General features: G+C 35.2%; 1 protein-coding gene across 1 annotated transcript; it reads left to right on the forward strand.

The window, feature by feature from the left end:
* The first annotated feature begins 7,894 nt into the window (after positions 1 to 7,894).
* Positions 7,895 to 12,423, forward strand: LOC143247825 (glutamate receptor 1-like). The gene is made up of 3 exons (XM_076496342.1): positions 7,895 to 8,119; positions 9,031 to 9,183; positions 12,086 to 12,423. Exons 1-3 carry the CDS (start codon positions 8,029 to 8,031, stop codon positions 12,406 to 12,408), a joined length of 567 nt encoding a protein of 188 aa, XP_076352457.1. The 5' UTR covers positions 7,895 to 8,028; the 3' UTR covers positions 12,409 to 12,423.
* The last annotated feature ends 5,916 nt before the right edge of the window (positions 12,424 to 18,339 follow it).

An 18,339-nucleotide genomic window follows, 5' to 3' on the forward strand; every position in this document is an offset into this window, starting at 1 on the left:
CGTCGTTAATTTCATCAGGTAAACATAGTTTTGTGGCTGTGTTTATTTGGTTTATTAATATGTTAAGTTTTTGTTTTGTTTCATGTGCTGAGTCCCAGGGAATGTATTATCCAGTGTGGGTGATTATTCTATGGATTTCTGTTTTGAATTGTGTATCGGTTCTTGTGATCTCAACCACAAGATAAGATATAATACAACAATTACCACGACTTCTGTATTTTACAAACAAGCAAAAAAAATGTAAACCAGATTCAAAGAACAAAAAAAAAAAAAACAACTTCACATGTTTTTGAACACTGCAAATCAAATAAACACAACATAACCATAGAAAACACCCAAATACTAAGTAGGGAAACAAATATAAACAAACGTAAACCCAAAGAAGCCCTACTTACACAACAACTAGAACCAAAATTAAATCAGTAAAAAGGAACACCTTTATATCTAAACTAATTAATCACCTAATATCTAACTACAACGCCCCCTACAATCTCGTACCCGTTTACACTCTCGTCCCCAAGACACGTATCCGGTAACGGTCAGTTGCAAACTTTCTTTGTTAACCAGAAGATGACCTACGAAGGTTGATACGTTGTTCTGTGCATTATTTTAATTCAAGGTTTAATACCTGTACCAGCTGTTTTCAGAATATGTTGTCACTTCAAGAGGGTTTCTCGTCATCACAAATTGAACGAAATCTCTTCTGAATAAATACAACAAATTTACGGAGTTCTCACCATCAGAAATAAAACTGGTGATTGTTGTCTCAACAAGTAATTGACAAAATCAGAATTTTAGGCAACTATACAACAATGTAGCAATAGAACAATACAACAATATTAACTTACTTATAGATCGTGTAATATTTAACCAATAAAAAAGACACCTGAATTACACCACAATCATTAATTATGAGACAAACAAAACTATTTGATTACACGTTTTGTTAACTTTTCTTCGGGCCAACAGTACCACATAAAGAAAACAATGTTTGTTCTAACCCACACAGTGCCACGTTATGAACTCTACATTTGTTTTAATCCACATTTCTAAGGTTGTCACAGAACCACATAATGAAAACAATGCTTGTTCTAACCCACACAGTGCCACGTTATGAACGCTATATTTGTTTTAATCCACATTTCTAAGGTTGTCACAGTACCACATAATGAAAACCATGCTTGTTGTAACCCACACAGTGCCACGTTATGAACGCTATATTTGTTTTAATCCACATTTCTAGATGGTTGTCACAGAACCACATAATGAAAACAATGTTTGTTCTAACCCACACAGCGCCACGTTATGAACGCTATATTTGTTTTAATCCACATTTCTAAGGTTGTCACAGTACCACATAATGAAAACAATGTTTGTTCTAACCCACACAGTGCCACGTTATGAACGCAATATTTGTTTTAATCCACATTTCTAAGGTTGTCACAGTACCACATAAAGAAAACCATGCTTGTTCTAACCCACACAGTGCCATTATGAACGCTATATTTGTTTTAATCCACATTTCTAAGGTTGTCACAGAACCACATAATGAAAACCATGCTTGTTCTAACCCACACAGTGCCATTATGAACGCTATATTTGTTTTAATCCACATTTCTAAGGTTGTCACAGTACCACATAATGAAAACAATGTTTGTTCTTACCCACACAGCGCCACGTTATGAACGCTATATTTGTTTTAATCCACATTTTAAGGTTTTCACAGAACCACATAATGAAAACAACGTTTGTTCTAACCCACACTGTGCCACGTTATGAACGCTATATTTGTTTTAATCCACATTTTAAGGTTGTCACAGAACCACATAATAAAAACAATGTTTGTTCTAACCCACACAGTGCCACGTTATGAACGCTATATTTGTTTTAATCCACATTTCTAAGGTTGTCACAGTGCCACATAATGAAAACAATGTTTGTTCTAACCCACACAGTGCCACGTTATGAACGCTATATTTGTTTTAATCCACATTTCTAAGGTTGTCACAGAACCACATAATGAAAACAATGTTTGTTCTAACCCACACAGCGCCACGTTGTGAACACTATATTTGTTTTATTCCACATTTCTAAGGTTGTCACAGAACCACATAATGAAAACCATGCTTGTTCTAACCCACACAGTGCCACGTTATGAACGCTATATTTGTTTTAATCCACATTTCTAAGGTTGTCACAGAACCACATAATGAAAACCATGCTTGTTCTAACCCACACAGTGCCACGTTATGAACGCTATATTTGTTTTAATCCACATTTCTAGATGGTTGTCACAGAACCACATAATGAAAACAATGCTTGTTCTAACCCACACAGTGCCACGTTATGAACGCTATATTTGTTTTAATCCACATTTCTAAGGTTGTCACAGTACCACATAATGAAAACCATGCTTGTTCTAACCCACACAGTGCCACGTTATGAACGCTATATTTGTTTTAATCCACATTTCTAGATGGTTGTCACAGAACCACATAATGAAAACAATGTTTGTTCTAACCCACACAGCGCCACGTTATGAACGCTATATTTGTTTTAATCCACATTTCTAAGGTTGTCACAGTACCACATAATGAAAACAATGTTTGTTCTAACCCACACAGTGCCACGTTATGAACGCTATATTTGTTTTAATCCACATTTCTAAGGTTGTCACAGTACCACATAAAGAAAACCATGCTTGTTCTAACCCACACAGTGCCATTATGAACGCTATATTTGTTTTAATCCACATTTCTAAGGTTGTCACAGAACCACATAATGAAAACCATGCTTGTTCTAACCCACACAGTGCCATTATGAACGCTATATTTGTTTTAATCCACATTTCTAAGGTTGTCACAGAACCACATAACGAAAACAATGTTTGTTCTAACCCACACAGTGTCACGTTATGAACGCTATATTTGTTTTAATCCACATTTCTAAGGTTGTCACAGTACCACATAATGAAAACCATGCTTGTTGTAACCCACACAATGCCACGTTATGAACGCTATATTTGTTTTAATCCACATTTCTAAGGTTGTCACAGAACCACATAATGAAAACCATGCTTGTTCTAACCCACACAGTGCCACGTTATGAACGCTATATTTGTTTTAATCCACATTTCTAAGGTTGTCACAGAACCACATAATGAAAACAATGTTTGTTCTAACCCACACAGTGCCACGTTATGAACGCTATATTTGTTTTAATCCACATTTCTAAGGTTGTCACAGAACCACATAATGAAAACAATGTTTGTTCTAACCCACACAGTGCCACTTTATGAACGCTATATTTGTTTTAATCCACATTTCTAAGGTTGTCACAGAACCACATAATGAAAACCATGCTTGTTCTAACCCACACAGTGCCACGTTATGAACGCTATATTTGTTTTAATCCACATTTCTAAGGTTGTCACAGAACCACATAATGAAAACAATGTTTGTTCTAACCCACACAGTGCCACGTTATGAACGCTATATTTGTTTTAATCCACATTTCTAAGGTTGTCACGAAACCACATAATGAAAACAATGTTTGTTCTAACCCACACAGCGCCACGTTGTGAACGCTATATTTGTTTTAATCCACATTTCTAAGGTTGTCACAGAACCACATAATGAAAACAATGTTTTTTGAATCTGGTTTCCATTTTTCTACTTGTTTCTCCAATATAGAAGTCGTGGCAGTTATCACATTGTATTTTATAAATAATGTTGGTGTGGTGTTTGTCAGTGTAGTTTTTACATAGTATAGACCTCAGTTTTGTGCCGGGTTTTTGAATAAATTTGGTATTAATTGGAATGTCATATTTTGTGACTAATTTTTGCCAAATGTTGGTTATTTGTTTGCTGATGTCGGGAATATATGGTATACAGCAGTATATGGTTTCGTGGTTTTTTTGATTCGTGAGCTGTATTTACTTTAGTTGGTTGATTTTGCTTTCTGTCTAGGTATTGTGCGTATAATGTTTTCTACGGTTTGTGGAGAAACTTATTGATGTTAGTGAAGTATTGTTTTATTTTGTCTAATTCATCGTTAATTTTATCTGGTGAGCATAGTTTTATGGCTGTGTTTATTTGGTTTCTTAGTATGTTGAGTTTTGTTTTTTGTTTCATGTGCTGAGTCCCAAAGAATGTATAGTCCAGTATGGGTGATTTTTCGGTGGATTTCTGTTTGAAATTGTGTATCAGTTCTTGTAATTTTGAGGTTAAGAAATATATTTCTTAATATACAAGAACTGATACACAATTCTCAAACAGAAATCCACCGAAAAATCACCCATACTGGACTATCCACATTCTTGGGACTCAGCACATGAAACAAAAAACAAAACTCAACATACTAAGAAACCAAATAAACACAGCCATAAAACTATGCTCACCAGATAAAATTAACGATGAATTAGACAAAAATAAAACAATACTTCACTAACATCAATAAGTTTCCACAAACCGTAGAAAACATTATACGCACACACCTAGACAGAAAGCAAAATCAACCAACTAAAGTAAATACAGCTCACGAATCAAAAAACCACGAAACCATATATACTGCTGTATACCCATATATTCCCGACATCAGCAAACAAATAACCAACATTTGCAAAATTAGTCACAAAATATGACATTCCAATTAATACCAAATTTATTCAAAAACCCGGCACAAAACTGAGGTCTATACTATGTAAAACTACACTGACAAACACCACACCAACATTATTTATAAAATACAATGTGATAACTGCCACGACTTCTATATTGAGAAACAAGTAGAAAATGGAAACCAGATTCAAAGAACATAAAGTCACCTTCACACGTTTTCGAACACTGCAAGTCATATAAACACAACATAACCATAGAAAACACTCAAATACTAAATAAAGAAACAAACATAAACAAACGTAAAATTAAAGAAGCCTTACTTATACAACAACTTAAACCCAAAATAAACCAATATAAAGGAACGCCTTTATACCTATATTAATATAATAAATAAAATTATATATTCAAACATCTAATACCGCCCTCTACATTTCGACACACAGTTACACAACCCCTTTCAAACATGTGGTCAGCTTCCGGTCAGTTACCTCTTTCTTTTTGAAAACAATGTTTGTTCTAACCCACACAGTGCCACGTTATGAACGCTATATTTGTTTTAATCCATATTTCTAAGGTTGTCACAGTACCACATAATGAGAACAATGTTTGTTCTAACCCACACAGTGCCACGTTATGAACGCTATATTTGTTTTAATCCACATTTCTAAGGTTTTCACAGTACCACATAAAGAAAACCATGCTTGTTCTAACCCACACAGTGCCATTATGAACGCTATATTTGTTTTAATCCACATTTCTAAGGTTGTCACAGAACCACATAATGAAAACCATGCTTGTTCTAACCCACACAGTGCCATTATGAACGCTATATTTGTTTTAATCCACATTTCTAAGGTTGTCACAGAACCACATAATGAAAACCATGCTTGTTCTAACCCACACAGTGCCACGTTATGAACGCTATATTAGTTTTAATCCACATTTCTAAGGTTGTCACAGTACCACATAAAGAAAACCATGCTTGTTCTAACCCACACAGTGCCATTATGAACGCTATATTTGTTTTAATCCACATTTCTAAGGTTGTCACAGAACCACATAATGAAAACCATGCTTGTTCTAACCCACACAGTGCCATTATGAACGCTATATTTGTTTTAATCCACATTTCTAAGGTTGTAACAGTACCACATAATGAAAACAATGTTTGTTCTAACCCACACAGCGCCACGTTGTGAACGCTATATTTGTTTTAATCCCCATTTTAAGGTTGTCACAGAACCACATAATGAAAACCATGCTTGTTCTAACCCACACAGTGCCACGTTATGAACGCTATATTTGTTTTAATCCAAATTTCTAAGGTTGTCACAGTACCACATAATGAAAACAATGTTTGTTCTAACCCACACAGTGCCACGTTATGAACGCTATATTTGTTTTAATCCACATTTCTAAGGTTGTCACAGAACCACATAATGAAAACCATGCTTGTTCTAACCCACACAGTGCCACGTTATGAACGCTATATTTGTTTTAATCCACATTTCTAAGGTTGTCACAGAACCACACAATGAAAACCATGCTTGTTCTAACCCACACAGTGCCACGTTATGAACGCTATATTTGTTTTAATCCACATTTCTAAGGTTGTCACAGAACCACATAATGAAAACCATGCTTGTTCTAACCCACACTGTGCCACGTTATGAACGCTGTATTTGTTTTAATCCACATTTCTAAGGTTGTCACAGAACCACATAATGAAAACCATGTTTGTTCTAACCCACACAGTGCCACGTTATGAACGCTATATTTGTTTTAATCCACATTTCTAAGGTTGTCACAGAACCACATAATGAAAACCATGTTTGTTCTAACCCACACAGTGCCACGTTATGAACGCTATATTTGTTTTAATCCACATTTCTAAGGTTGTCACAGTACCACATAATGAAAACCATGCTTGTTCTAACCCACACAGTGCCACGTTATGAACGCTATATTTGTTTTAATCCACATTTCTAAGGTTGTCACAGAACCACATAATGAAAACAATGTTTGTTCTAACCCACACAGCGCCACGTTATGAACGCTATATTTGTTTTAATCCACATTTCTAAGGTTGTCACAGAACCACATAATGAAAACCATGCTTGTTCTAACCCACACAGTGCCACGTTATGAACGCTATATTTGTTTTAATCCACATTTCTAAGGTTGTCACAGTACCACATAATGAAAACCATGCTTGTTGTAACCCACACAGTGCCACGTTACAAAAGTTCTAATGCAAATTTCTAAGGTTGTCACAGTACCACGTAGTAGACACCATGTTATTATAAACCAACGGGTTATAATGACCCTAGGAGTATTTAAGAGCATTAAAAATAACATGCACGTGCTCCACGAGTCAGTTCTTGTGTTGTTCATTCATCATTGAAATATTTATTTTGACTTAATCTAAGTCAGTCTTAAGTTAACAAGGTTAAACTTCTGTGTCAAAAGTTTGATGTCTGGAGTTTCGAAGCATGACAACATCGGTAACCTTTATTTTAGTCCACTCCGTATCTCCTTGACCAGGCATGGTCAGGTGGTTAGGGCGCTGTACTCGCAGTTTCCATCACAGTAAACATGCTCGCCCTTCAGCCGTGAGGGTATTATATGTGATGGTCAATACTACTAGTAGATGGATAGTAGCCGAAGTGTTGGCGGTTGGTGATGATGACTGTCTTCCTTCTAGTCTTACCCTGCTAAATTAGGAATAGCTAGTGCAGTAGCTCTAGAGTAGCTTTGCGCGAAATTCAAAACAAACAAACAAACAAATCATTAACGCCAAATGATAACACATTCGATTTCCTTCTAGAAAGTTCGACTACACAGATTTCTGATACAGTTCGATTAATATACATCAAAGTGGGCAATTTGGAAAATCGGGGTATTTACAAACACTCCTGACCCACGGGCTTATAAAAGATTTAAATAACAGCTTTTTTTGTTGTTGTTGTTTGTTCTGAAAGAGGAAAACAGATCACGAGTCAGAAAGACACACGTATGTAATTTAAACTCATGAACGAGAAAGCAAGAACCGTTTTGCTGGCTGAAAATACGTGGATCTGTCGACATGTCTATCGGAGAGAACACTGCTGGTGGGAAACTGATAATAGTAGAGATAGATAATGATAAAATACGGGTCCACAATTCTTGAATAAAACCTCCCATTACGCCATGTAATAGTATCGCGAGCAGGAACGGCTGGTCTATAAGGACGCATGCGCAATGCTGCTCCATTTATCCGCTCTTGGATTCCTCTCCTTGGAGAGGAGATCGCAGTGAGCTGCGAAGAGTAGCTGGAAACATGAAGCTTGTCTGCAAAGGCGTAGAATGTTGTTAGTAAACACCATGCTAAAGACGGTTAGAGTTTAGTTAGAGCAATAGGGCTGTGAAAATGATTCACTTCGTTTACAGTTTTACGACCTTTATTGTGGCCTTGTGTCCAGCACGTGTTGCTGAAGCCTCGACAGAAAAAGTGCCTTTAGGTAAGTATAGATTACTTGAAGAAGTAGTGGTTCTGTGAAGGGGTACAAACTTGATGTTAACATATTTTAAACAACAAAAAAGCTACCTTGCGTTGTTAACGTGAAATATTAAGTTTGAATTAGGACCAGAAAAGTCGAAATTATTGATTTCTGTGTGTGCTTCAAATGAAACGGACAAATATGTTCTTTCTTTTAGAAGTATTGCATCAATGTATCTTTCTTAATAAATTGTCAGTAAATTGTTATAAAGTGCTCAGTAAATATGAAAATAAAAATGAAAGCTTCTTGTAAAGCCTTATTAGGAACAAATTTCTCCATTAAGCCTACTCAAAACAAAGATCACAAGTGAAAAGTAGGTAATGGGGTTGTTAAATCAACTACAGTAAATTCATTATGTACCAGTAGAGACTTGTTTATATATTGGTGTTTGTTTATAAACACAGGTTTTATAACAAGGAAAGACAATGAACAACGAACATTCGGTGTCTCAATATTCAAGTATCCTTGAATGGGAAACAAATAAGTGTTTCTTTCTATTGCTGGTAAACTGGTTAGATTATAGATAAAAGATAAACACAGGTATAACAGTGATATAACATAGCTATAACCGTGATATGACAGATATAACATAGCTATAACAGTGGTATAACACAGCTATAACAGTGATATAACATAGCTGTAACAATGATATAACATAGCTATAACAGTGATATAACATAGCTATAACAGTGATGTAACATAGCTATAACCGTGATATGACAGATATAACATAGCTATAACACAGCTATAACAGTGATATAACATAGCTGTAACAATGATATAACATAGCTATAACAGTGATATAACATAGCTATAACAGTGATGTAACATAGCTATAACAGTATTATAACTTTTATTTTGGATATTCAAAGGGGCTATTTTTACTCCTGGAACAAGCAGACTAGAGGCAGCTTTTGTTTACGCTGTTATTCAACACAACAATGCTAGCTCCAAACCCAGGTTCAAGGTTCATCCAGTGGTCGAGAGAGTGGATAACGATGACCCCTTTGAGATTTCCAGAAAGTGTAAGTAAAAAAAAAATTCATATTGTGAGACAGTTCTCACTGTTCTGTTTGTCAGTCCGATGTGAATTGGCTGGTCCAATAAACAACTTGAAATGAAATGTACAATATATATTGCAATCAGTGATCTGAAGACAGATGAGATTTGAAACGTTATGTTTACGTAATCAGATTAATCTCTTACATTTTATGTAAAACAAACATTGTTTGTAATTACAAAATAATGAATGTCAACATGATGTCCCATAGGGATCACGTGACAACAGAAATAACCAATTTTATTTTAAAGATAAAACTAGAAGACAAACTAAACGTCTTGGCTAATATAACATGGCAACTACCAGTTGATGAGAAATAAAACTAGAAGACAAACTATGATAACGTCTTGGCTAATATAAAATGGCAACTACCAGTTGATGAGAAATAAAACTATGAGACAAACTATGATAACGTCTTGGCTAATATAACATGGCAACTACCAGTTGAGGAGAAATCGAAAAAAAACATTTCAACTAATAAAAGTAGCATCACAAGATTCTTGGCTCTAAACTGAAGTTACGTAATACTGTATATAATCAAAGTAAAGTAGGCTCTGACCTGAAGTTAAGTAAAACTGTATATAATCAAAGTAAAGTAGGCTCTGACCTGAAGTTAAGTAACACTGTATATAATCAAAGTAAAGTAGGCTCTGACCTCAAGTTAAGTAATACTGTATATAATCAAAGTAAAGTAGGCTCTGACCTGAAGTTAAGTAATACTGTATATAATCAAAGTAAAGTAGGCTCTGACCTAAAGTTAAGTAATGCTGTATATAATCAAAGTAAAGTAGGCTCTGATCTGAAGTTAAGTAATACTGTATATAATCAAAGTAAAGTAGGCTCTGACCTGAAGTTAAGTAACACTGTATATAATCAAAGTAAAGTAGGCTCTGACCTGAAGTTAAGTAATACTGTATATAATCAAAGTAAAGTAGGCTCTGAGCTGAAGTTAAGTAATACTGTATATAATCAAAGTAAAGTAGGCTCTGACCTGAAGTTAAGTAATACTCTATATAATCCAGTTGAAGTAGGCTCTCACCTGAAGTTAAGGAATATTGTATATAATCCAGGTGAAGTAGGCTCTGAGCTGAAGTTAAGTAATACTGTATATAATCAAAGTAAAGTAGGCTTTGACCTGAAGTTAAGTAATACTGTATATAATCAAAGTAAAGTAGGCTCTGAGCTGAAGTTAAGTAATACTGTATATAATCAAAGTAAAGTAGGCTCTGAGCTGAAGTTAAGTAATACTGTATATAATCAAAGTAAAGTAGGCTCTCACCTGAAGTTAAGGAATATTGTATATAACCTAAGTTTGTAACTGATTTATTTCTATTCCATTTTAGTTACTTTGAAATGTTTATGTTTCATTTTCGTTATATTTTTGACTAGTCTACTTACAAAATCATGCGAAACTGTTACATAGTTATGTTGTAAACGTATGACAAATCTAAACTCCAGTTAAGAGAAACCTTCATGTGATACTTGAAGTGTTCCTATTACAGTAATATCCGGTCAGGTATCATTTTCTAGATATCGTTCTAGCCTTTAATGTTCAGCAGACATGAATGACGTCAAGTAGAGAAGGCGGGAAAGGTCTCGTTAGTGTGCAGGAGCTCAACACGAGCATCTATCACGTGAAAGGCTGTCAGTAGCAGAGTGCTATGTCTCCTCCTACAGGTAAAGCTATCCCCCAGGCCAATCAAGTATGCTATTAGTCGCTTCACTGAAGCAGTTTTGTTGTCAACTGAAAGATATTTATTTTAAAGGCCAAGAATTATAGACAATTAGATATCACCTCTTAGTGGAAAGACGCCATTTTGGAAAACTACAAAAATGTTCAATTATCAAATAAAGTGTGAAATCACATAAAAAGAAACACTGTATTGTGTGTTTACTTATTATTAGTTGAACTTTTAACTCGTATGTTAAAATTTTAAATTTCAGTTCATGGGCTGGACCTCCGAGGATGCATGCGAGGTGTTAGCCACATATATCAGGCTGTTGTGTGTGGAAGTGTTGTTTGAAAAGCTGTGGTACACTTAGTGCAAAGTGGACATGGGAAGTTTGGACACGATAATGTCCAACGGTTGTACTCGCGAGTGTAAGAAAGCGTATAGAAATCAGAGAGAACCTACAACGAGATCTTATAAAGGAGTGTTGGAGTAATTACAGTAAGCTCTGCTGTGAGATACACGAAGTCCGTAAGAACCATGCCACAATCCTCAAGAGACTTCACTTGTTAGAAATATCCCTGAATCACAGGGAACGAGGACCTGCCAACAGTGATCTTATGCGTCTCGAGCTGCACATTTTTTTTCTGATCACATGACTGACAACTAGATGTCTGATTGGATGGAGTCATTGACATTACAGCACTATGTGTTACATACGATCTTTGAATGTAAAACGGAAGATAAAAAAGTCTTTACTTCTAAAAACATTACCGAAACGACTTGAAGACTATAGACTTGAGTGGCCCATCGAGTTGGGTTTTAACAGTAATAATTCTGTCTCTTACATTCGAATATATACGTGTTAGCTGTAAATCCACCCACATAAGCAAGACTTCTTATTATTTAGAAATACAGCCCTAGTAACACCTGGGAGTTTCTAACAGAAGGAAACTCAAGCCTTATATACCACCAAACTCTCCTGTATATTCTCACAACAAAACGTCACCGTATAAAATCACTCTAACTCATGTACTGATCTCGAACTGATGAAATTACAAGTTTACACAAATTCCTCCCTTGCTTTATAAAAAAATTCTCATAACTTACTGACACTATTCACTGTATTTATTTATCAGTAATTACATATAATTACTATTGTTTTCAAGTGAAAACAATTTCTTTATTTCTGCACAGTTTGTCAGGAACTGAATGACGGAATATTTACCTTCATCGCACCGACAACAGAACCAGTCTACGATACACTGGCGTCCTACACCAATACTTTCCAGATGCCATTCGTCAGTCCCGCTTTCCCTGAACAAGCGGCAGAACGCCCTTGCTATTACGGTATTAATATGAGACCGAATTATCTCCGGGCCGTAATTGACGTCATCAAACACTACAAATGGAAAGCCATTATTTACCTGTACGACTCTGACGACGGTAAGATGTGTCTCCGTCACTCAGCGATGATTTATTTTAAATTTTCGGTTTTCAGTTTTACGTGCATAAAATAACCTGATAAAGTTACATAACATACGGTTCAGTGGTAAAAACCAGAATTTTTAAAGAATAATTTCACACACAGAAAAGTTTTATTTTAAAAATCTATTTTCCAAACCTTATTATGTTTTAAATACATCATTTTATTCTGTGACGCATAAAATATAATATTGGTTTCTTTATTTCTCACAAGGGGGCTGAAAAACATTTCTCACTTTGAGGTTTATAAAAAAAAAAAGACATTTTACTTGTTTGGTCAAAGGTGATATTGAGAAAAAAGTTGAACATCATGGACAAACGTTGACAACTTGTCCATGACAGATGTTAATGTTATTAATTAGTAAACAGACAAATGTTGACAACTTGTCCAAGACAGATGTTAATGTTGTTAATTAGTAAACAGACAAACGTTCACAACTTGTCCAAGACAGATGTTAATGTGGTTAAATAGTAAACAGACAAACGTTCACAACTTGTCCAAGACAGATGTTAATGTTGTTAATTAGTAAACAGACAAACGTTGACAACTTGTCCATGACAGATATTAATGTTATTAATTAGTAAACAGACAAATGTTGACAACTTGTCCAAGACAGATATTAATGTTGTTAATTAGTAAACAGACAAACTTTGACAACTTGTCCAAGACAGATGTTAATGTGGTTAAATAGTAAACAGACAAACTTTGACAACTTGTCCAAGACAGATATTAATGTTATTAATTAGTAAACAGACAAACGTTCACAACTTGTCCAAGACAGATATTAATGTTATTAATTAGTAAACAGACAAACTTTGACAGCTTGTCCAAGACAGATATTAATGTTATTAATTAGTAAACAGACAAACTTTGACAACTTGTCCAAGACAGATATTAATGTTGTTAATTAGTAAACATCCTGATCCAGCTCTTAGAATATAGATGGTTTTTTCAGGGTTTTTTCTTTACGTTTAATTTTTTGTATCTGAAGATTCAAGTGGATGTTTAATTAAACATGTAATTAAACATGCTTCAAAGTAACAAAATATCTTTGATGAAATATTCAAGTAAATACTGCATAATTAAACAGCTTGTAAGTTTAAACTAATGAAGAAACATGAGTCATCATTAACATCTTTATACATCGAACCAAGACCAGTCAGATGTGATATGTTCACTAACACGTCTTAGTCAAGACCAGTCAGATGTGATATGTTCACTAACACGTCTTAATCAAGACCAGTCAGATGTGATATGTTCACTAACACGTCTTAGTCAAGACCAGTCAGATGTGATATGTTTACTAACACGTCTTAATCAAGACCAGTCAGATGTGATATGTTCACTAACACGTCTTAATCAAGACCAGTCAGATGTGATATGTTCACTAACACGTCTTAGTCAAGACCAGTTAGATGTGATATGTTCACTAACACGTCTTAGTCAAGACCAGTCAGATGTGATATGTTCACTAACACGTCTTAGTCAAGACCAGTCAGATGTGATATGTTAACTAACACGTCTTAATCAAGACCAGTCAGATGTGATATGTTTACTAACACGTCTTAATCAAGACCAGTCAGATGAGATATGTTCACTAACACGTCTTAGTCAAGACCAGTCAGATGTGATATGTTCACTAACACGTCTTAGTCAAGACCAGTCAGATGTGATATGTTAACTAACACGTCTTAATCAAGACCAGTCAGATGTGATATGTTAACTAACACGTCTTAGTCAAGACCAGTCAGATGTGATATGTTTACTAAAACATCTTAATCAAGACCAGTCAGATGTGATATGTTTACTAACACATCTTAGTCAAGACCAGTCAGATGTGATATGTTTACTAACACATCTTAGTCAATACCAGTCAGATGTGATATGTTAACTAACACGTCTTAATCAAGACCAGTCAGATGTGATATGTTAACTAACACGTCTTAATCAAGACCAGTCAGATGTGATATGTTAACTAACACATCTTAGTCAAGACCAGTCAGATGTGATATGTTTACTAAAACATCTTAATCAAGACCAGTCAGATGTGATATGTTTACTAACACATCTTAGTCAAGACCAGTCAGATGTGATATGTTCACTAACACGTCTCAATCAATACCAGTCAGATGTGATATGTTCACTAACACGTCTTAATCAATACCAGTCATATGTGATATGTTTACTAACACATCTTAGTCAAGACCAGTCAGATGTGATATGTTTACTAACACATCTTAGTCAAGACCAGTCAGATGTGATATGTTTACTAACACATCTTAGTCAAGACCAGTCAGATGTGATATGTTCACTAACACGTCTTAGTCAAGACCAGTCAGATGTGATATGTTCACTAACACATCTTAGTCAAGACCAGTCAGATGTGATATGTTTACTAACACATCTTAGTCAAGACCAGTCAGATGTGATATGTTTACTAACACATCTTAGTCAAGACCAGTCAGATGTGATATGTTTACTAACACATCTTAGTCAAGACCAGTCAGATGTGATATGTTCACTAACACATCTTAGTCAAGACCAGTCAGATGTGATATGTTTACTAAAACATCTTAATCAAGACCAGTCAGATGTGATATGTTTACTAACACATCTTAGTCAAGACCAGTCAGATGTGATATGTTTACTAACACATCTTAGTCAATACCAGTCAGATGTGATATGTTAACTAACACGTCTTAATCAAGACCAGTCAGATGTGATATGTTAACTAACACGTCTTAATCAAGACCAGTCAGATGTGATATGTTAACTAACACATCTTAGTCAAGACCAGTCAGATGTGATATGTTTACTAAAACATCTTAATCAAGACCAGTCAGATGTGATATGTTTACTAACACATCTTAGTCAAGAACCAGTCAGATGTGATATGTTCACTAACACGTCTCAATCAATACCAGTCAGATGTGATATGTTCACTAACACGTCTTAATCAATACCAGTCATATGTGATATGTTTACTAACACATCTTAGTCAAGACCAGTCAGATGTGATATGTTTACTAACACATCTTAGTCAAGACCAGTCAGATGTGATATGTTTACTAACACATCTTAGTCAAGACCAGTCAGATGTGATATGTTCACTAACACGTCTTAGTCAAGACCAGTCAGATGTGATATGTTCACTAACACATCTTAGTCAAGACCAGTCAGATGTGATATGTTTACTAACACATCTTAGTCAAGACCAGTCAGATGTGATATGTTTACTAACACATCTTAGTCAAGACCAGTCAGATGTGATATGTTTACTAACACATCTTAGTCAAGACCAGTCAGATGTGATATGTTCACTAACACATCTTAGTCAAGACCAGTCAGATGTGATATGTTTACTAACACGTCTTAGTCAAGACCAGTCAGATGTGATATGTTCACTAACACGTCTTAATCAATACCAGTCAGATGTGATATGTTTACTAACACATCTTAGTCAAGACCAGTCAGATGTGATATGTTTACTAACACGTCTTAGTAAAGACCAGTCAGATGTGATATGTTTACTAACACTTCTTAATCAATACCAGTCAGATGTGATATGTTTACTAACACATCTTAGTCAAGACCAGTCAGATGTGATATGTTCACTAACACGTCTTAGTCAAGACCAGTCAGATGTGATATGTTTACTAACACGTCTTAATCAATACCAGTCAGATGTGATATGTTTACTAACACGTCTTAGTCAAGACCAGTCAGATGTGATATGTTTACTAACACATCTTAGTCAAGACCAGTCAGATGTGATATGTTTACTAACACATCTTAGTCAAGACCAGTCAGATGTGATATGTTCACTAACACATCTTAGTCAAGACCAGTCAGATGTGATATGTTTACTAACACATCTTAGTCAATACCAGTCAGATGTGATATGTTAACTAACACGTCTTAATCAAGACCAGTCAGATGTGATATGTTAACTAACACATCTTAGTCAAGACCAGTCAGATGTGATATGTTAACTAACACATCTTAGTCAAGACCAGTCAGATGTGATATGTTTACTAACACATCTTAGTCAAGACCAGTCAGATGTGATATGCTCACTAACACGTCTTAGTCAAGACCAGTCAGATGTGATATGTTTACTAACACGTCTTAATCAATACCAGTCAGATGTGATATGTTTACTAACACGTCTTAGTCAAGACCAGTCAGATGTGATATGTTTACTAACACATCTTAGTCAAGACCAGTCAGATGTGATATGTTTACTAACACATCTTAGTCAAGACCAGTCAGATGTGATATGTTTACTAACACATCTTAGTCAAGACCAGTCAGATGTGATATGTTCACTAACACATCTTAGTCAAGACCAGTCAGATGTGATATGTTTACTAACACATCTTAGTCAAGACCAGTCAGATGTGATATGTTCACTAACACATCTTAGTCAAGACCAGTCAGATGTGATATGTTTACTAACACATCTTAGTCAAGACCAGTCAGATGTGATATGTTCACCAACACATCTTAGTCAAGACCAGTCAGATGTGATATGTTCACTAACACATCTTAGTCAAGACCAGTCAGATGTGATATGTTCACTAACAAATCTTAGTCAAGACCAGTCAGATGTGATATGTTTACTAACACGTCTTAATCAAGACCAGTCAGATGTGATATGTTAACTAACACATCTTAATCAATACCAGTCAGATGTGATATGTTTACTAATACATCTTAATCAATACCAGTCAGATGTGATATGTTAACTAACACGTCTTAATCAAGACCAGTCATATCTGATATGTTAACTAACACGTCTTAATCAAGACCAGTCAGATGTGATATGTTAACTAACACGTCTTAGTCAAGACCAGTCAGATGTGATATGTTCACTAACACGTCTTAGTCAAGACCAGTCAGATGTGATATGTTCACTAACACGTCTTAGTCAAGACCAGTCAGATGTGATATGTTTACTAACACGTCTTAATCAATACCAGTCAGATGTGATATGTTAACTAATACGTCTTAATCAAGACCAGTCAGGTGTGATATGTTAACTAACACATCTTAATCAAGACCAGTCAGATGTGATATGTTCACTAACACGTCTTAATCAAGACCAGTCAGATGTGATATGTTAACTAACACGTCTTAATCAAGATCAATCAGATGTGATATGTTCACTAACACGTCTTATTCAAGACCAGTCAGATGTGATATGTTTACTAACACATCTTAATCAATACCAGTCAGATGTGATATGTTAACTAACACGTCTTAGTCAAGACCAGTCAGATGTGATATGTTCACTAACACGTCTTAGTCAAGACCAGTCAGATGTGATATGTTCACTAACACGTCTTAGTCAAGACCAGTCAGATGTGATATGTTTACTAACACGTCTTAATCAATACCAGTCAGATGTGATATGTTAACTAATACGTCTTAATCAAGACCAGTCAGGTGTGATATGTTAACTAACACATCTTAATCAAGACCAGTCAGATGTGATATGTTCACTAACACGTCTTAATCAAGACCAGTCAGATGTGATATGTTAACTAACACGTCTTAATCAAGATCAATCAGATGTGATATGTTCACTAACACGTCTTATTCAAGACCAGTCAGATGTGATATGTTTACTAACACATCTTAATCAATACCAGTCAGATGTGATATGTTTACTAACACGTCTTAATCAATACCAGTCACGTCTGATATGTTCACTAACACGTCTTAATCAAGATCAGTCAGATGTGATATGTTTACTAACACATCTTAGTCAAGACCAGTCAGATGTGATATGTTTACTAACACATCTTAGTCAAGACCAGTCAGATGTGATATGATCACTAACACATCTTAGTCAAGACCAGTCAGATGTGATATGTTTACTAACACATCTTAGTCAATACCAGTCAGATGTGATATGTTAACTAACACGTCTTAATCAAGACCAGTCAGATGTGATATGTTA

Source organism: Tachypleus tridentatus, chromosome 3, assembly GCF_004210375.1.
Source record: "Tachypleus tridentatus isolate NWPU-2018 chromosome 3, ASM421037v1, whole genome shotgun sequence".
Lineage (NCBI taxonomy): Eukaryota > Metazoa > Arthropoda > Merostomata > Xiphosura > Limulidae > Tachypleus > Tachypleus tridentatus.